We start from the raw sequence: 21517 nt of genomic DNA on the forward strand, positions 1-21517 counted from the left end.
GCCTCACAGCAATGCTAAAGGGTGACATCATATTTCACAGATGAGGAAACTGATGGTCAGAGTGGCCCCACAGCCAGTGAGCAGAAGAGTCAGAATCTTCCCCATGTCCACCCTGATTCCCAAATCCAAGTGCGCATCCTTCCCTTCAACTTGACCATCCTCGCGGACTTCAGAGCCAGCCCCCATGCCCTGAGACCCTTCTTGCTTATAGGTCTCTGTTTTTCCCTTGCTCCTATGTTTCCCCCGTTCTGCTCAGTGCCTTGGTTTCCCTGCTCACAAAAAGGAGACAGTAACAACATCTTTCCCATAGAACGGCCATCAGGATGACGTGGGTAACAGTGTGTCACGCAGATCAAGACTCCGTAAATGCCGTTGTTTCTACGTTCTGAGCGTCGGCCAGCACCACCTGTCCCCTTGACCCTGGGGCTCGCACCTTTGGCTGTGCTCACCATGCCCTGCGCTGGGTCTCCATCGCTTGCTGCGTATTTCACTCCGTCCAAGCTGACTTACCTAGCAACTTCTCTCCCAGGAGGCTCTCTCACGGAGCATGTGCGCGCACACACACACACACATGCACACGCACACACACACCCTCTCTTCTCGCAGCCTCTCCGGCCACTAAAATTAGCCCCCTCTCTGGTCCAGGTCCCCAGCGCGCCTGTCCTCTTTCCTCCGGGCTCCTGGCCACTTGCGATGCTGTGTCTCCGACGCCGTTGCCGCATCTTTAAACCAGGGGTGTCTGAGACTCCAAAACAGGTGGCGCGGGGAAAAAGGGATTTCACCCGCGCTCCTCCCCATGGCGTGATTTTTAAAAAGTTGCCGCGAGAGCCCACTGCCCCCTACTATACCCGGTACCCCTGTTTCTAGTTTCGAAATGTCAGCGAAAAGACTGAGCCGGTGAGACCTCCAGGGACCCTGCGAGTTAAATCTCAACTTTTAAACAATGGAAGAACAACGAACCAGTGACTCCACCTCTGGTCTATACCCCACAGAATTGAAAGCAAAGACTCAAATAGATACTTGCACATCCATGCAAATATCACAGTGGCTTTCCCTCACGGTGGCGGAAAGGTACAAGCGAGCCAAAGAGTCCCTGGTGAATGAGTGGATGAACAAAGTGTGGTTTGTCCACACAATGGAATTCTATTCAGCCCTGAAAAGGAGAGAAATTCTAGGGGGGCCTGGGTGGCTCTACCAGTTAAGCATCTGATTCTTGATTTCATCTCAGGTCCATGATCTCAGGGTCGTGGGATTGAACCCCACGTCGGGCTCTGCGCTGGGTATGGAGCCTTCCTGAGATTCTCTCTCTGTCTACCCCCACCCCACTCGCTTGCTCTTTCTCTAAAAATATTAATAAATACGGGGCGTCTGGGTGGCTCAGTTGGTTAAGGGTCTGACTCTTGGCACTGGCTCAGGTCACGATCTCATGGTTCGTGGGATTGAGCTCCGGGACAGGCTGACGGCATGGAGCCTCCTTGGGGCTCTCCCTCATCCCTCTTTCTCTGCCCCTCCTCCACTCATGCACACTCTCAAACAAATAAACTTAAAAATTAAATAAATAAAAAGGAAGGAAATACTGACAACTGCTCCAACGTTACTGAACTCTGAGGACATCGTGCTGAGTGGAAAAAAACAGTCACAGAAGGACACATGCTGTGTGATTCTACTTGGATGAGGTCCCTGGAAGACTCAGGATCATAAAGACAGGAAGTAGATGGTGGGCCCTACGGGCTGAGGGAGGGGAGGGGTAGCCAGTGTTTTATGGCGACAGAGTTTCAGTTTGGGAAGATGATGGAGGGGGCCAGTGGCGCAACGGATAACGTGTCTGACCAGGGTTCAGAAGATTCTGGGAAGATGAGAAAGTCCTGGAGATGGAGGGTGGGGATGAATGTCCCTCAATGCCACCCAGCGGACACTTAAAAATGGTTAAAAGGGGAGCACCTGGGCGGCTCAGTCGGCTGAGCATCCGACTCTGGCTCAGGTCATGATCTCACGGTTCGTGGGTTTGAGCCCCATGTCAGGCTCTGTGCTGACTGCTCAGAGCCTGGAGCCTGTCTTCGAATTCTGTGCCTCCCCCTCTCTCTACCTCTCCCCTGCTCACTGACTCTTTCTCTCTCAAAAATAAATAAACATTAAAGAAAAAATTTTAATTTAGAAAATAGTTAAAAGGGAACATACTATGTGTATTTCACCACAATTAAACTTTTACTTTTCCTCAAAAAGACAGAACAATGAGACGAGATGGCCAGGAGGAGACAACAGAGTACGTGGGCAGAGCAGGGTGGGGGCCTTGCAGGCACTGAGCAGGCCGGAGGCTTGAGGCTCCTGGGGTATTTTGCTGGGAAAAGTCATGCCGTGAATCATTTATTGAGCACCTGCTATGTGCCAGGTCCAGTTCTAGCTCTGGGACACAGCCATGAGCACGAGAGACCAAAGTCCCTGCCCCCACAGGGCTGATATTCTTGGGGGGGGTGAAGATGGGCCACAATGGACCAGGAAAAAAAACCAAAGGTGTCTCCTAGCTGCTCCTCAGGGGGGTGGAGGGAAATGAAGCAGAGGGGGGCGGGCATGTCAGGAGACGGGTGAGCAAGTTCTGGATCTGAAGAACACCTGAGCAAAGGAAATGAGGGCACAGTCAGGAGACGACCCGGGGGAAGAGCGTTCTGGGCAGAAGGAACAGCCAGTGCAAAGGTCCTGAGGCTGGACCATGCCTGGTGTGTTTAAGTGACAACAAGGCGTGGCTGTCGCTCAGTGAGTGAGGAAGGCAGAAGGGGGAGATGAGGGCAGGCAGGGGGAGGGGCAGAGCTTGTGGGGCCTGGTGGGAGGATTTCACGGTTTTTCTCCAAGTGAATGGGGAGCCATGGAAGGTCACGAGCAGAGGAGGGACACAGCGTGCCTCGCGGGCTCACAGGCGCCCTCTGGCTGCTGTCAGGGGGACAAGGTCTGAGTTGGGCTAAAGCTGGCCTTGGTCTGGCTGAGGGCGTGGGTCAGATGGACGACCTGGGCCCTGCTGTCTCATCTGCACAGGGGAGGTGCTAACGGCCTGATGCAAAGGGCTCAGGCAGCCCCCGGCACACAGCAAATGCACAGTAAATAAGAGCAATTATGATCATCAGGGAGAAAAATGTTGCCACGCGTCCAGCTACCCTCTCTGGGACAGGAGGACTGTGTGCACCAGCCGTGACTTCTCGGAGCCCAAGTCAACCTGTCTGACCCTGTGCCATTTAAGAGTCAGGCCTTGTCCTTAAATTCCCGATTCCTCCACTCTCTAGCCATGTGGCCTGAGGCAAATCCTCGCACTTTCCCAAACCTCCGTATTCTCATCTGTAAAGTGGGGACGACAGCTCGTGCCTCATGGGAGGCAGGGAACAAATGGAGTGATTCTTGGAAAAGAGGGTGTGGCCAGAGCAAGCATTTCACCCGTGGTCACCATTATTACTGGTATCTATTTGCTCTGCAAATTAGGGACCATAAGCCCCATTTTACAGATGAGGAAACTGAGGCTCAGAGAGACAAGGAGAGGAGTGGAGGTGAGTGGGAAGGACTCCGCTGCCCGGGTTCACCCCGCTTCCTGCCCAGCCACACCCCCTCATCTAGTCTTCGCTCTCCCAGTTGGGTAACGGGGACCGTGCCTCCCGAGAGGGTACACTTGGAGGATTAAATGAGATAGTCTTCCTCGATGCTGAGCACCGGGCACCTGGTACGCTCTCGGTGACTGTCAGCGGCGACCTGTAATGGCCACAGTCCCCCCAGCTGGCCACCGAGGAAGCCCGTTGGTAGGACACCAGGATCCCATTCTCGATCACTGGGCTCCGCTGTCGAACCTACGGTTCAGAGGCATGCACGCCTTGCCTGTTCCTTTAGAAAGGACTAGAAAATGTCACATTTGGGGCTGTTCTCCCCTCCCCCCTGCATTCCCAAATCCCCCACAGCTCTAAGTTTCCTAGGATGCCCATCGGCTGCCCCTGCATCTGGGCGTTCCTTGCTTATCCACTCTGCCTGCAGAGCAGCAGGACTGAAATAAAGGATGTCCCGTGCTGTCCACCCTTTAGCACCCGGGCAAACCAACAAAGGGCCTGGTTCTTTCTATCACCAGCTATGAATCCATTCATTCATTCATCCATCCAATAGATGTTTACTGAGCCCCCTTCTCAGGTTCTGTACCAGGCTCTGAGTTTAGTCTTTGCCCCCCAGCAGAAGAAGACAGGAGATTAACTGAGCACACGATGGTGGGAGAGTCCGCACAGGTGTCACCAGATCCCTTAAAGCGACCCAAACTGGCCTGACATGGAGCGTGGCATGGGGAGATCAGGAAGTATGTGCTTCCTTGAGTCATGGGAGTCCTCCCTTGGCCCCGCGACCCCCCTCCAAGCCCCCGGGCCCCTCCCCTGATGCAGCAAACCAAAGGTCCACCCTTGACACAAAACGGGAGCCTCCTTTTAACTGGTCAGTGCCCTCGTCACTCCAGCTATTAAATACTTCCGATACCACGTCTGAGTCAGGATTAGCCAGACCCAGAGGAGAGAGCATATTCCAGACACAAATGACAGCATTTGCAAAGGTCCTGGGGTGAGTGAGCAGATGCTGCTGGCGGAGGGGGCTGGCATCCCTCTCCCTATTTTTTCCCTCTTACAATGCACCTGCAGACAGAAGGAAGCCTGCTCTGCAGCAGAGTGGGGATCTGCACCCAAATCCTGGCTCCACAACTTCCCTTCTGTGTGACTTGGGACGAGGGACCCTTCCTCTGTGGATCCAGCTTTCCTCATTGGTGCTAATATTCCTGGAACTGTGGGGAGACTTGAAGGCAACACGGTATGTAAGGGGCGTGCCAATTTCCTTTCTCTGTGGTTGACCTCCCCCATTGGCCCGAGTCTCATACAGCTGGGGACACGTGGAAGGGAAGAGAGGCGGGGGGTGGGTGTACAAGGAAGGCGGAAACAAGATAGAGTTTAAAGGTCTCCGCACAGGGACCCACTAGCCTGGCCTCTGTCCCACTGGACTGATAGAATTGTAAGAGGTTTCCATCTGGCTCTGATAGGAGCAGGGGACATGACAAAAATGGAAGGGGAGGGGAGAGGAGAGGAGGGGAGGGGAGGGGAGGGGAGGGAAGGGATCAAAAGTCCCGGTTCACACAAGGAGTCAGGCTATGTGGCTGTGAACTATGCTGGGCTAACACGGCAGGCCAGAAATCTGTTCCCTGGCTCTACTGCCCGTGAGGGCTCAGAACTCAGATACCAGGTCGCGATTTGGTAAAATCCGTGCGATCGTCCTCACCATGAATTCTGGGTGTTGTAGGATCAGCCCCTGGGCTCTCAGCAGAGCCCATGCTGCCGTCTCCTCTCCTGTGACTGGCGTGGTTACAACACCGCGTCATCCCTGTCTCCTGCTAAGAGGCAGGAGTAGAAAGGCAGGGGAGGGTGTGGCACCCGTGACTAACCGGAAGTCAGGGCAGAACGTCTCAGGGGGACAGAAATCCGGGTCTCAGTGGCCCCAGGGAATAAGCTCTTGGACACACACGCCCTTTGCACTGTGACGCACTGCTTCTCTCATCAAGAGATGGGGTCTGTTGCCTTACCTCTGGGATTGGCCTGGCCTCCCTGCTGGCTCCGGCCATCAGCTGCCAGAGCGAAGGCATCACATTCCTGGGACTAGCCCCCCAGAGGCCGGTGTCCTCCTCTTTCTCCCAGGAACCCTGCTTCTGCCACTGAGTAAGCCCCCATGAGCCCGCTGAAGGGTAAGACCCCATGGAGCAGAGCACAGTGCTCCCAGCCAAGCCCATCCTAGACCAGCTGACAGCCAGCTGGCAGCCACCCAGCTGCCCCACAGCCGAGCACAGACATCGGGCATGCTGGCCTGAGAGGAGACGAAGCACCGGATGAGCCGGCAACCCTTAGGATCATAAGCAAAATAAATGCTGCCCGGGGCACCTAGGTGACTCCTTTGGTTAAGCGTGCAACTTCAATTCAGATCACCATCTCACGGTCCAGGAGTTTGAGCCCCACATTGGGCTCTGTGCTAACAGCTCAGAGCCCGGAGCCTGCTCTGGATTCTGTCTCCCTCTCTCTCTGCCCCTTCCCTGCTCACACTCAGTCTCTCTCTCAAAAATAAACATTAAAAAAAAATTTTTTTTAATGCTGTCACTTTAAGCCACTGGGGTTTGGTATTGTTTGTTATGCAGCATTATTGTGGCAATCTATAGCAGATACAAAGGAGCACACAGAAGGGATGGTGATAAGGTGAATTCAGATGGTTTAAAAGAAAATGTTCTGACTTTAAATGTACCCTTGAAGCATACACAAAATCAAAAGTCCGAATAGTCTCCAGAATGGCTGGAAAAGTGAAATGCGTTCGCAGCCTCTCTTGGAGCTGGACGTGTGGCCACGGAACGTATTTCTGTTCACGAGGTGTACAGAGAAGCTCAATAGATGGCTTCCGGGAAAGATCCTGCTCTGCCGGATACAAAAGTTGGCAAAGCTGGATGGGATCATCTTGTCCCTTCTGCTTCCTGCCTTGGAAGTGGACACGACGCTGAAGGCTCTGGCAGCCGTTTTGCAAGCATGAGGTAAAGGCCGAGAGAATCACAGGGATGCCGGCCAACGCCAGCCAACACCCACTGCAAACCTCCCGTTCTGTGACAGGAAGGCAGCCCCTATGTGTTTAAGCCACCACAGGCTGGATCTTTTGTCACCTGCCAGGGAATGCATTCCTACTACCTCTCAAACATCTCCCATTTCTGAGCCACACAGGACTCTACAACAGGAGAGAAGGAATCACACGTCCTCCTCTTTGGGGTCTGAGCACTCGGGTTGCTGGGCCATCCCAGCGAGTGATTTCACTTCCCATGGAGAGAAGCCCGGTTTGCTCATCTCTCCCTTTTCTCCAATGAATTCTACTTATCCTTGCTGGGCAAAGATGATGCAAAGCATCGCTAGCTCAATCCCGGACCTGGGACCCTACCTGGATCCTGTCCGGCTCACCGGGCTATGACTTTCGATGCCTGTTATTCTCTCTGACCCTGTTCTTCTCTGCACAGAAGTCCCGTGCCCATGAGGCCAGGAAGGAGAGAATCCTTCGTCTCCATAATATCAATGGAGCCCAACCTCCCCCAGAGGTCTAGGATCTGCCTTTCAGCTGCCCCTCCTTTCTCCTTTCCCAACAGAGGGGCTGTTCTTGCTTTCCGTTTGGGGGTGACGGGGTGAGCTTTGTTCTCCTCTCAGTGCTTAGGCCCAGAGATGAACTGACCCTCACGATGCTTCACCAGGAAACCTGAGCAGTTGAGCGACAGCCCACGGCAGACCCAGGGCTGCCATCCTGGCAGACACTGCGTCCCACGCTGCTCACCACGGACACCTGTGACGTTCTGGCCACAGAAGGACAGCCAGGGAGCTCGTGCCCCGGATGGACCCCCAGCCCTGCCCCCTCGCACTGAGGTGAGCTGACTCCCAGGGGGCATCTGCTGCTTGCTTCCCAAAGCCGCCCAGAGAGAGGACTTGAGCACCAGCCTCCAAGGGCACGGAGCCATTTGCCACATGACCTTTCCTGGCTGCCTCCTCGTCACGCCTCACCCCTCCGCTCTCTATCTAGGTTTCCCGGAATCTGCAAACAAGCTCCTGACCCTCACATCTTAGTCCCAGCATCACTTTCGCGCTCTGGACTGCAAACGCCAGAAACTGGCTGGCTATCTTTGGCGTAAAAGGGGTTTTGAGGAAGCGCAGATAATCAGCTGGCGTCCAGAGGAGGGGACCTGGACAGCGGGCAGGGTCAGTGCAGCCGGGCCGGCTGGCCCCCAGCGCAGTGGGCTGCCGTGAACGAGTCCAGAACCGTCCCGATGCCCAAAGTGGGGGTTCTCCCCAGCCTGGAAGAGGGGGTTGGGTGTTGTGTGCCAACCTAGCAGGAGCAAATATTTTAGCAGCGGACTAACGGTCTGTGGAACCGGGCCTGGGGAGGCAGCCGTAATTATCATCATCATTATAATTATAGTTATTAGCGTTATAAGAGTGAACAGCATTGGCCCTCACTTGTGCCAGTTTCTGAGTACTTTCCACACAGTATCTCACGGAATGCTACCTTTTGAGGTAGGTACGTATGATTCCCATTTCACAGATGAGAAAGTTGAGGCCCAAGGAAGGCACCAAACCACCTTTTTCTTCCAAACATCCCTCAGGAAGTACCATCTACACACTCACCCAATGTCAGACATCAGCTCATTCGACCCCTAAAACAACTCTACAAGGTAGGGAGTCTGATGGTCCCTGTTTTCCAGACGGGGAAGCGAAGATTCAGGGAGGCACGGTCACCCGCCCAAGGTCACACCGCCTGGGAACAGAGCTGCGTCTGAATGCTAACCCCCACCAGCACCGCGCGAGGGGGAGCCGGGCTGCAGAGCGATGTCGCTCAAGGGCTCTACCACCCGAACGTCCTGCCAGGTAGGACTGACATCTGAAGCTAAATCCATCAGACGTGTCTCTCCCGAGAAATCACGCAGGGTTGAGCCACAGTTTCTGTCGCCCCTGCGGGTCACATCCTAGCTCGACGTGGCAGAGCCTCGCAAGTGCATTTCCTGTGTCTCACAAGCAAAGCCATCCCTGATGTCCCCTCCCCATTTCGTAAAGATTCTGGCCAGATGTTTTGGTATGATGTCACTAGAAGTTTATTTAGGAAGAGATACATAATACTGTGTAATGCCCATTTTCTTCATCTTTCTAAACATGCCCACCATTTTGCTCTTCTGATTAAAAAAAAAAATCGTGAAGGAGAAGAAAAAGACCCAAGAAATCATACTCGTTCCCGGATGAGATCACCCAACCCATCAGCCCCTGGCACAGATGGCAGGAGCCACTAAAGGTTTCTGCCTTCCTTTCCTTTTCAATCAGACCTTTGCCACTAAGATTTCGTGCATCTGCACCCCCTCTGTGGACAAGCTTTAAAAAAAATTTAAGTTTATTTATATTTATTTTGAGAGAGACAGAGATAGTGCATGAGCAGAGGAGGAGCAGAGAGAGAGAACCCCAAGCAAACTTGGTGCAGAGCCCGATGCGGGTTCAAACTCTCGAAACTCAAGATCATGACCCGAGCCAAAATCAAGAGTCAGATACTTAACCGACTGAGCCCCCCAGGCACCCCATGGACGACCCTTTTTAAATCCCTCTTTTCCTCCTAATGACCAGGGCCCAAAGGTCTTCTCCACTCTTCAACCGCAGCTGCCGTAGCGGACCGCGGCTTGCCTCTCTTCCTAACCACCTGCCCACCGCATCTCGTTTCCTTCCCTGATCCGCTCCCTCCCTCTGGTCCCAAAGTGCGAGTGACTCCCGGACCCTGTTCCTGTCCGTCACACCCCCACACGTACGAGCTCTGGCACTTTCTGGTCCTAACTCGCCTCCTCTTTGTGGATGACCCTCCGACAGGCCAGTGAAGCTGAAACCATATCTACGTCTAAGTGACATTTCCACTTTGATGTCTCGCAGGGACCTCAGCATGATTGAAATAAGTTCTCCGTAGAAGTGGCCCTGCAACGGCACTACCCTACTACTAGTCAGTAGTTAGTTGATGATTATATTCTGGAATGTTCTTTTTTCTGGGAGAGAACCTTTAAATCCATCTTTTCTTCCTACTTCCATTAACCTCCCAAATCATCCGACACGGAATCATCTCCACTGTAGGCCCTACTCCATCAAGAAATCCTCCTCCTCCTCCCATGCTCCCTCCTCTTGACTATATTTTATTAAGCCCCTACTATGTGCTAAGAATTATCTAATTTTCACCTTAGCCCAATGAGGTAGGTATTAATCTGAGATTTAACAGATGAGTAAAATAAGGACGAAGAAAAGTAAATCATTTGCCTAAAGTCTCACATCTTTTTTTAAACATTTTTAATGTTTTATTTATTTTTAAGAGAGAGAGAGAGAGAGAGAGAGAGAGAGAGAGAGAGAGACAGTGTGAGTGGGGGAGGAACAGAAAGAGAGGGAGATATAGAATCCGAAGATAGGCTCCAGGCTCTGAGCTGTCAGGACAGAGCCCGACACAGGGCTTGAACCTACTAACCGCGAGATCATGACCCAAGCCAGTCAGACACTTTGACTGAGTCACCCAGGTGCCTGTAAAGTCATACATCTTCTGAGAGGGAGAGCCAGGATTTGAACCCACATCCTCAAAATGTTGTCCTATCTTAGACGGGAGAGTTAAGTTCTGGTTCTGAAGTAAGCGCACAAATGAAAAATTGCGTACACCCAAAAATATCCCTGACAAACCTTTAAATCGTCCATAAAGTATAATATGCATAGTTCTGTCTATGTAAGCCTGGACAGTAAGAAGCATGTATAACGTGCACATTAATATAAAAGAATGTGAAGAGTATGATACATGTGACAGATCTGCTAACTGTCCCCACAGACATTTCCCTTCCCATTTCTCCTACAGGCAGCACTAGCCTCCTATGAAACTGCAAAAATGCCAGCTGCTCATGTGTCTGGCCTGCCTGGAAGTTGGAAATGGTCATGTGACCCAGGAATCGCCAATCAGATGTAGAGGGAGGTCTGCTGGGAACTTCTGGCCAAGACTTGTCTCTCCTAGACAAAAAAGAAGACTCTCCAGTGAGAGTTTTCTCTCCCGGCCATTACCTTCCTGCTTTTGAATGAAGCTTTGAGAGGAGGCGATGTGGCCGCCATCTTGCCACCTTGGGGCAAGAAATCATGAGGTTACAATTCAACTCACTGAGGAAGGCGGAAGGACATCCCTGAGCCCCTCAACTAATCCCGGTCCACAGATCTGTGGCTATTTCTCAGTCAGGTAACAAAAAATCTACTTAATATTAATATTCTAGATGTCTCTTCAGTTATTTGAAGAGAAAAGCATTCCTAACCAATGTATTGGGTTCTAGGAAGAACACATATCATGTTCATTCATTGGGAAAAACTCACTAAAGGCAATCGCATGTAGAAATGACCTCACCTACTGGGGCCCCTGGGTGGCTCAGTCAGATAAGCATCAGCTTAGGTCATGATCTCACAGTTCTTGAGTTCGAGCCCCACCTTGGGCTCTGTGCTGACAGCTCGGAGCCCAGAGCCTGCTTCGGATTCTGTGTCTCCCTCTCTCTCTTCCCCTCCCCTGCTCGCACTCTATGTCTCTCAAAAATAAAAAAAAAATTAACAAGAGAAATAAATGACCTCATTACTGACTGGGATGGGACACATGGATGGAACGCCATCCCTGGAGTGGGACACACGGAAACTTCTGGGCGGCTAAAGATCTATTTTGTGATGTGAACGCTGGCGACAGGAGTGTTTGTTTTACAATAATTAACTTGCTTTAAGGTGGTTTGCTGCAGGTGGATTTTATTTTACAATAAAACTTTTACGAGTAGAAAAAAAGAAACAACCTCACTTTTAATTATTATGTTCACCCTGTTTCTTTTTATATGGGTGCCAATTACATAACAATGATTTTGTGTAAGTCAGGTTTGCATAAGATGCGACTCTGCTACACACGTCGCAGTTTCACCCTGGAAACATCCAGGGCTTTCTCCTATGAATCAAAACTCATCAGTGCAGTTTATAAAGATCTCTCAGGCTGGTCCCTCCTGTCAACCCAATCTTACAACAGCTCTTCTTAACATCCTTGGGACAGCACCACGAAGCAAAGAAAAGCAGCACCAGACAGTGCTGGACTTAAAGCGTCTTAGGCTTCCCTCCTGCCTCCGGTCCCAAAGCCAGAGTTTCTGTCCGGGAATTCTGTGGGTAGCCTCCAAATACGCCTGTGAATAGCGACAGCAACACAGCCCATGACCGCAAGCACCAACCATGGCTCTTAAGTGCCATCTTGACTCCTAAAATCAAAGCTCCTTAGGGTAGAGGGGACTTTGGGGCATGAAGTATCTGATTCTTTTTAGACTGTGAGGACTCTAAAAGAAATTCACACACAGAGGAGTTGCACACTTAGAACATACACTCCAGCCATCTGGTTCAGTGTGCAACCTGCACAACCATACACAGTCGGCCTGAGAACACAGCCCTGCTCAGTCGGACCCCACCTCTTCCATACAAACCCACTCATACTGGTGCCACTTTATTATTGCATAGTAGCTATGAAAGCTGATTCCAAAGGAGCTTGAGTCCATTGAGAGCTCAACACATATGACACACCGTGAACTCCTGGGGCTGGACCACAGGCAGGCTTATTATAGCCACGGTACACGTAATAGTTACATCGGCGCTTACAACTGCCTTCCAAAACTGCGCTATCTGATCTAGACCAGCTTAAATGCAGGGGCACTTGGGAAGGAGCCCCTGGGCCTCAGTTCATCACACACTGAAACTTCCCTCAACATTGGCGGGTTATAAGCACCATCAATTCAGTTATTCTGTCAAAAACAGTGAGCACCTACTGTGTGCCAGGCACTATGCTAGGCACGGGGGGAGAGAATCGTGAGCAGAAGAAACCAAATCTCTGTCCTCGGAGACCTTACTTAGTGGAGGAGACAGGCAGAAAATAAAGAAGTAAAATATCTAGTTTGCCAGAAAGCGGCAAGGGCATAGAAAAACAACTAAAGAGAAGAAAGTGCACAGGAAGTGTTTGAAGTGTTGGAATTGTAGATAAGGAGCCAGGAGATATGGGTGTAAAGCCTTAAAGATGAGGAAATGGACTGAGGAGAGCATGCCAGGCATAGGCACCTGCAAGTGCAAAGGCCCCGAGGTGGAAACTTGCCTGAAGTGTGCAAGGAGCAGTGAGAAGCCCAGAGCAGCTGGTGTCAGTTGAGCGAGAGTGGGAGCTGATGAGGGTGGGGGGGGGCGGTGATGGGGCAGATTATGCAGGTCCTTGTGGGTCCTGGTGAGGACGTTGGCTTTAGCACTGAATGAGACAGGAACCGAGAGAAAGATGTGAGCAGAAGAGTGATTTGATCTAATTTATGTGTTAAAAGGATCCTTCTGGCTGCTTGTGTTGATAACAGGCTGTGGGGGAGGAGGGCAGAAGCAGGGAGACCTGGGCGGAGGCTGAGAGATGATGAAGGCGGAGCCCACATAGGGGCAGCGGAGGTGGGAGAAGACAGAACCTACTGAATTTGCACAAAGACTGGCCATGAGGGAGGAGGTGTCAAGATGTTTAGCCAGAGCCTCTGGGAAGATAGAACTGCCATCCAATGATACAAAAAGACAGGAAGAGAGATACGATCGTGCTTAGGAGTTCAGTTCTGGACATCTCGAGTGTGAGATGCCTGCGGACTCCTCCCCATGTGGGGATTGGGAGAGAGCTCGGGCAGAAGACTTAAGTTTGGGGAACAGCATTACATAGGTATTTAAACCTTTGCGACCAGCTGACATTATCAAAGAGCATTTTATAGCCAAAGAAGTCAAGAAAAGGGGGCGCTCATTGTCCTAGACCCCACCCCCCAAACCTCGGCTTTCCTGTTCTACTACATGGCCCTGTTGCAGGTGAGGACCCACCATCTCTGGACCTCCTCCCTGCACAGAGCAGAACACAGGGCACCCACCTGCTTCCCGTTCTGCTGAGATTTCCTCTGCTCACGAGGCAGCCGCACCCCGGTCCTGGTGAGAAGAGAGGGGTCACTGAACCCCGCAAACTGTAGAGAACGGTGGATGCCTCTCTGGAGGCAGGCTGGTGTTACAGCGGCAATTCAAGAGGACAAGACCTCAATCATCCCCTAAACCTGCTAAGAGATGATGGCAAGGTCTTCTCCAGCCACACGAGGGAAATGGCCAAGGAGCAATGTCACCTGGCCATCTGGTCCTGGCTTGGTCCCTCCCCACTCCAGTCAGGGGCAGAGGGGGGAAAAGGAGGACGTCTTTACCAGACAAAGTGTGTTGTGCGCTGTCCCGGGTGCTGAAATCTCTCAACCGACAAGGCTTCTATTTCCCCAAGATAAGGACTTTGGGCAGATGATCTATGGAATTACAAGGGATGAACTAGAAAGCAAGAAGTCGGTAAAGGGTGCACTAATGAGTGGCTATCGTCGTGAGCTGATATATTCTATCCTGTAGAGGGTCCTTTGAGAGGTTGGAGAACACCACTGGGTCTTCTGGCTGAGCAACGGAGAAGCCAGGGTACCTATGCACGGACTCCCTCTCTGACTGGTGATGGACTGCTCCCGGGGGTGTTAAACGTCTGTCACGAGGGGCAAGCAAACTGCGATGTTGGCGGAGACCCTCCGACAGAGATGCAGGAAAATGAGCGTGTTGGAGGTACAAAGAAATGAGCTTACACGGGAAGTGCGCACCGTGGGTAAACCTGGAGGGGAGTGGGGCAAATACAGAGCGGGGCGTTTGCAGCATCTGCCACACACACCCAAAGTAATTTGCTTTCCTTTCTTCACTTCAGTTAATCAACTCCCATTAAAGAAGCACACAGAACGGTCCAGGGGGCTCAGTTCACAGTGTCTGTCACAAGGCTGCCTTCTCCAATCCCTACCACAGCCCCAAAAGGCAGACACTCACCCTCCTTCCAGGTGAGAAAACTGAGGTTTAGAGAGATCCATGCACATTCTCGAGTTCATCACTGGCCAGAGATCCCTTGGACTCCGAAGTCCAGGTCTTCAACTTTAGCCTATGCCAGTCTCCCATTTCTGGAAATCTCTTTTGCCCATTTTTTTCCTCTGGCAACAGTGGAGCCCAAGATGGGGAAGAAAAGTAAAGGTCCTCCTGACTTCCCTGGAAAATCTGGCTTAAAAAAATTTTTTTTAATGCTTGTTTATTTTTGTGAGAGAGAGACAGAGTGTGAGTAGGGGGAGGGGCAGAGAGAGAGAGAGAGAGAGAGAGAGACACAGAGTAATGCAAGCTCCAGGCTCTAAGCCAGCTGTCAGCACAGAGCCCGACGCGGGGCTCGAACTCACAAACTGTGAGATCATGACCTGAGCCAAAGTCAGACGCTTAACTAAATGAGCCATCCAGGTACTCCCTAGAAAACTTGGCTTTGAAGAAATAGTGTAGGACTCAAGAAAATGGATCCTGGCTCCAGATCCACCTGAGTTCAAATTCTGGATCAACCACTTACGAGGTGGGTGAATTGGGTGAGGTGTTTAATCCCTTGGGGCCTTTGTTTCTTCATCTGTAAAGTGGGGATAATAATGATACGTCATTCAGAGGGTCCTAAGGATTAACTGAGCATATATGCATGTACAGTGTATCATGTTTTAAATGCCTCCTAAGCTCTAATTTGTCAATGTGGCCACTGCTGTTAACAACAGGTACTATGTTCACAAGGATATGTGGCTACATATAGCTCTTTGAACTTAGCTTGGACAAGGGCTATCCTAGGCTTAGGGTACCGTCCCTGTGCAGTGGTTGAGATCCAAGCTACCCTCTGCCAGCTGCAGGACCCCTTGCAAGTAGCTCTGAGCCTCAGATTCAGCTCTCAAAAAGGCCTGTGGAACTGAAATGTGCTAACGCACATAAAATTGTTAATACAGCGAGAGGAACAGTAAGTGCCTAATCATGGCAGCCCACATCATTACTATCACGGTCACTATTATCACAAGATGGAGAAACAGCTACTGCTGCCAGGCCGTGAGGCCCTTCCTGGTGGGGACACACTACAGCAAATATGACCACCACATGCTTTGAACAGTAAGAAGAGCGACGCTCTCTCTGTGCTAAAACTCTGCGAATGATAAAAAGCATTTGTGCCACAGCAGGGCGTCCTTTGGATACCAAGGGTGACTGATCCACTGGGGAGAGAAATTAATGCAGGGAGACATTAAAACAAAACGCAGCTGGTATTTATAGGAGCTGCTTGGCAGCGGCTCTCGGGACTGCTGACTGGGTTGTGTTGTTGTTGTGTTTAGAGTGCTGTTTTTATTTTCAGGCAACTCAGAGCAGCAACATAGGAGGTGAAGGAAGGAGGAGAAAGTGCAGAGGGACCACATGCATTTGTTACGGTCATCAGAAAGGGAAGACAGTGTGTGGTGTCTCTGGGCCCTCGTTTCTTCACTGTTTAAGGGGAAACTGGGGATACTTTTTGGAGGCTCGCTTTCTGTCTCTTTGGAAAGGGGCTACAGGCTGGGTATTTGGGGGACAGAAGGCAGGGCTCTGACGACAGAAACTCAGGGGTGACATTACTCACCTACACCACTCCCACTGCTGCCAAACTGGGGCTTTAGGCTCCCCGACACGAACATGCCTTCTGACTCTGGATGTTTCCTGTTTTGCCACCATCTCAGTGTGGCTTTGGGCAAATTACTTAGCCTCTCAGTGTCTTAACTCCTTGTGAGTGAAATAAAGGCCTTGAACCCGCCAGAGTTCACTGAGTGCCCAAATTCAGGGACGCTAGGAAACCAAAGCCAATGTCCTTTCCTGAGGGTCCCTGAGTAATTGGGTATTTTTTTTTTCAATTTTGATCCGCAGTGAAAACTGCCCAAAGCCTGGGGCAGTTCACAGGACTTCCAAAAGAGAACCTTCTTTTTTCCCAGAGTCCAAAATGTCAGAGCTGGCAAGGACCCAGAGCTCCTCTGTCCTTATCTGATGTCAGAGTGTCTGTCATAGATTCCTGGAATGAGTGACTGTGTCAGTGCAATGGCCCTAGCTTCATAGACAGCTCCTCCGTGCATTTCCCAGAACACCTGATTCTCCGAAGTGCTCCCACTTTCCAGCCGTTTATTTTGCAGAACACCCATGCCAGGTAGAGCACTGAGCCTGTGAGCATAAAAACAAGAGTCTTCAACCCTACCCTGGCAAAGTCCAAAGTCTCTTTTGTCAACATGCACAATTGTATTAAGTGACCTCCTTGGTGCCCATATATATTTGAGCGTTACGGTAGGAGCTCTGTCATCTCAGAAATACAGCCAAGGGGCGCCTGGGTGGCTCAGTGGGTTAAGTGTCCCGCTTCGGCTCAGGTCATGATCTCATGGTCTGTGGGTTCGAGTCCCGCGTCGGGCTCTGTGCTGACAGCTAGCTCAGAGCCTGGAGCCTGCTTCACATTCTGTGTCTCCCTCTCTCTCTGCCCCTCCCCTGCTCACACTGTCTCTCTCTGTCTCTCAAAAATAAATTAAAAGACATAAAAAATTAAAAAAAATACAGCCAAGCTTCTGAAATCTTCCTCTTACACAATTTCAAGTTAATGACTGGACTTTCAAATAAAATCAAAGCACACTTTACATTGGGGTTGATAAAATTACAAAGTTAGAATGCCTCCGAGGCCTTGAACGACACAGAACCAACCAAACTCCATGGGTAAGATAGTTTCTGGCAAACCACCGAAGGGGAAGGCAAAAACCTTACTAATTCGTGAAAAATGAATGCTGTTTCAATGCTGTGGTCTGCTTAGAAATGAGAAGACAATGAGTGAATCAGAAAGTGCGCATCAAAGCCATTGTTGTTTTGGGGTCAGATTAACACGCTGGGGCCCCTCCCCCTCCCTGGAACGAGGAGTGTACTGCATTTGCCTGGCAGGGTCATTGTGCAGAAATCTGGGTTTGCGGGGTTTTTAGTCCCCACTCTCTGCTGCACGCTTACAACCCTAAAGAAGACTAAACGGCCCCTTGGAAATTGAAGTAATGAAATGTAGGCTCTGTGCTTGATTTCAAAGAGACAGAACCGGCAGACGGGAAGAAAGGATGGCAGACTGCGGAGGAGCCGCAGGGAGACAAGCAAGGGGAAGGAAGGCAGGGGAAATAAAGATGGAAAGGAAAGAGGTGAGAAAGGAACAGAATGGCGGCTCCTGGTGGTGTTAGGAGCAGGACCCCCTGGGAATCTAATGGGAACCACGGGCCAGAAAACTATGTACACACACATGATTTTTGCATGCGATTTCAGAGGGTTCGTGGATCCCATTAATTCCAACTACCAGCTTCTATCCTTAGGACCTATCTGTGTCAGATGAAGGAATTTCTCCTCTAGAACCTCAGTAGACGTCAAAAACTAGGAAGAAAAGATCACCTTGTGGTGCTGCAGACCCCCCCCCCAACTGGCTAACTACCGTCTCAAATGGCCACTTCTCAACTTAAGGACCACTTTTTGAGACTTACTACAGGCTCAACAGTATAGGAGCGTCTGCAGGTGTTCTAAGAACCATGGTATAAAAAAAACAGGGATTTTTAAGGCTTTTTCCCTACCAGCAAAAGTCAGCCCCCAAGGGAGCATAAGTTGGCGCAACCACTTTGCAGAGCCATTTGGCAACAATGCCTTGTGAGGCTGAGGATATGCAGAGTACACAACTCAGCAATTCCACTCCCAGGTATATGCTCTAGAGAAATCCACTGCAAAAATGAAGGGACAGTTGGCTTCGAAATAGCCCAGAGCTGGAAACAACCCAAACAGATAAACACAAGGTAGAAGGCTCATGCTACAGAATACTACGCAGCAGTGAAAACGGGTGAATGAGACCTCCCTGGTCCATCAGATTCACCTCGTGTGGATGGCAGAGAGAAGGCTGCAGAAGCAAACACTTACAGAGAAATTTAAAACAGTGCAAAAACAGTGCTGTATATATTTTCTCATGTAGTCAAAACGTAGAATGGGTGCCACCTAGATCTCACTATTTTTCTTTAAAGCAGGCTTCACGCCCTCAGACCCCAATGCAGGGCTTGAACTCACAACCCTGAGATCAAGACCAGAACAGAGATCAAGAGTTGGACGCTCAACCAACCGAGCCATCCAGGTGCCCCTATTTCTTATATTCTTATTTTATATGCGTATAAGAGAGTAAATTTGTAATCGGAAATGATGAACACAAAACTCAGCAAGTGCTTCTGGATGGGGAAGGGAAGGCACGAGGCCAGGGAAGAGAATACAGGGAACTTATTACAGTCTGGCCTCAGGGCCTTTGCACATGCTGTCCCCTCCACCTGGCACTTTCCCCCACCAGCTATCCTCAAGGGTCATTCACTCACCGACTTCAGCTACTCATGCAAACATGGCCTCCCAGGGAAGCCTCCCGGCTCCCAGTCCTCCTGCCTATAATACATCTTATCCTTCCTCTGATTTAATTTTCTGTCACCCTCACTGCCATCTAACACACTAGACATTTCACTCCTTCACTCCTTCATTCGTTTAGTCTTCCTTCACCACTGACGATCTGTTGAACAAAAGGAAGGACTTTCATCTGTTTGTTTACCGCTGTGTCCCAGAGCCTGGCGCCTAACAGGTGTACAAAAATACCCACTGAACGAATATTTGCTTACACGAGTATTTTGTTACATTATTCTCTTTTTGAATATCTGAGTATTTTTGTTACACACTCTTTACAACAACAACAAAGTCAGCAATGAGGATGGTTCGCACATGAATTTCCGAGTAAGTACGAAAAAGGTCCGTAACATGTCCCTGGACCCTGTCAAGGTGCCAAGGCACAGGACCAGGAGCACAGCCAACAGAGGCCCCTCAGCGAGCACTCAGGCCCGCCGGAGCTGGCCCAGGGTCCCCACAACAGACACGCACATCTAAATGCCTCCACCAAAACAGCCCAATGACATTGCTCGGAAACCACAAATGGGCTCAAAACCTGAACTGCAGGGGCCCGGCCAACGCAGCACAGGTGCGGAGACCCATGACGTCTGCCAGGAGAGACGGGATCTGGAACACCCAGAGCCCAGAGGAAGGGGATGACCCCGCAGAGGAAGGGGATGACCCCACGGGGGAGTGGGATGACCCCACAGGGGAGGGGGATGACCCCACAGGGAAGAGGGATGACCCCACAGAGGAAGGGGATGACCCCATGGGGGAGGGGGATGACCCCACAAGGAAGAGGGATGACCCCATAGGGAAGAGGGGTGACCCCACGGGGGAGGCGGATGACCCTGCGGGGGAGGGGGATGACCCCACGAGGAGGGGATGACCCCGCGGGGGAGGAGGATGGCCCCGCGGGGGAGGGGGATGACCCCACGAGGAGGGGATGACCCCGCGGGGGAGGAGGATGACCCTGCGGGGGAGGGGGATGACCCCACGAGGAGGGGATGACCCCACGGGGGAGGGGGATGGCCCCGCGGGGGAGGGGGATGACCCCACGAGGAGGGGGATGACCCCACAGAGGACAGTGGTGAATAGGGGTCTTGGAAGACAAGAGCCAGTCTTAGCTTGGAGGAGAGGACTGGGTAGGCAGGGGAGCCGGAAATGAGCACAAAATGGTGATGTCGACGCCGGCATCTGATCCAGGACTTTTGCATCCATGACAGAGACTGACTGACTCCCCACCAAATCCATCTCCCTTTGCTCTGCTGTTTCCCAGCTTTCCCTGCAGGGATGCATGTCCTGCGAATAAATCCCAGCAGAAAGAATATGAAAGGAAGAGGCAGGTGCCGGGCCCCTGAAACCTCCCGAGCACCCCTTGCCCTGCTTGTGTCCCTTCTGTTCCGTGACGTGGACAAGCACGGGGCTCTTGGAACGTGTGGGTCAACGGTGAGGGGCCGCCGTGTGCCCTGGGCCTGGGCCCATCCTCGATCACTGCTCGGAGGACAGAGCCCTGCCAACAGGGAACCACCACTTCGGACTTTCAGTGAGAAATAAATTCTGTGGTGTGTAAGACGTTACCTAAATTTTTTTTTTCAGTTGCTGCCGCAACAGCTGGGCTTGCGTGTTCACAGTCACCTTTCAACTCTGGTGCGCGACACAGATCTGAAAACCCCTCGCAGGCAGTCGCTGTACCTCACCTAGATTGGTCTTCTCCACGGTTCCACCACAAACCGTTGCACCTGGAAGTCCCCGACAGACATTTACCAGCTGGAAATAAACACCGACTCGGAATACAGGCGTCGCCAAGGGAGGCAGGCCCGCGCACGCTCACAACGGCTAATAACCCGAGTTCTGGTGTGAACCCCCGTCGTGCCAGCTGGGTGATCGTGGGCAAGTTCACATCTGTGCTCCGGATCTCTCTGTGGTCACAGGGGAGCTTTAATATTTCCTAATTCATTGGGTTGTTATGAAGATTGAGTGACAATGTACATAAAGCCCTTTGGAAGCAGTCTGCTCCTCAGAAGGCATAATTCTAATTGCAACCAAAGCCAGGCCACGGAGGCAGGGTGCGAGAAGGCGCTAGATGCGCACGGAAGACGACCGGGGGCCTCAGCCTCCCTGAGCCCAGCCTGGACACGCCAACCACCATGTTCCCAAAGTCTTCTTAATTCGAGATAATTCTGGGAAGCACAGCGTCCGACACTTACCCCGTTAGCACCACCACAAAGTCCATCACGTTCCAGCCGTTCCTTAGGTAAGAGCCTTTGTGGAAGGCAAACCCCAGGGCGATGATTTTAATGCCAGCCTCGAAACAAAAAATTCCAATGAAGTATGGTTCGGTGTCATCCTGGAGGGGAGAGAAGGTAAGGTCAAGGTCTGTGGCTGGGCAGAGGGGAGCACGATCGGGGCCCTGGCCCACCTGGGGACCTCTCCCCATTTCCCCTCACCTCTCCTACCCGTCCCCCTGTACTCACTGTCCCCCCAACGCATCCTCCTCGGAGTTCTCTTGCCTAAAGGCTTTTTTTTTGCAAGAGAAGCAGAAGCATGGACAAGACACCCTCCTTTTGGCCAACCCCACATATCAGCTGGCCAAACCAAATTGCTTGCTTAGACCTATGTTGACAGCC

General features: G+C 51.4%; 1 protein-coding gene across 1 annotated transcript in view; it reads right to left on the reverse strand.

Annotated features, from left to right (window-relative positions):
- CACNA1A (calcium voltage-gated channel subunit alpha1 A) overlaps nt 1-21517 on the reverse strand; it is a 287057-nt gene that overhangs the window by 151929 nt on the left and 113611 nt on the right. The window contains exon 5 of the mRNA XM_029916601.1: nt 21098-21237. Within this exon, the coding sequence (XP_029772461.1) occupies nt 21098-21237 (140 nt within the window). The remainder of the gene's footprint in view (nt 1-21097; nt 21238-21517) is intronic.

Source organism: Suricata suricatta, chromosome 12 (assembly GCF_006229205.1).
Source record: "Suricata suricatta isolate VVHF042 chromosome 12, meerkat_22Aug2017_6uvM2_HiC, whole genome shotgun sequence".
Lineage (NCBI taxonomy): Eukaryota > Metazoa > Chordata > Mammalia > Carnivora > Herpestidae > Suricata > Suricata suricatta.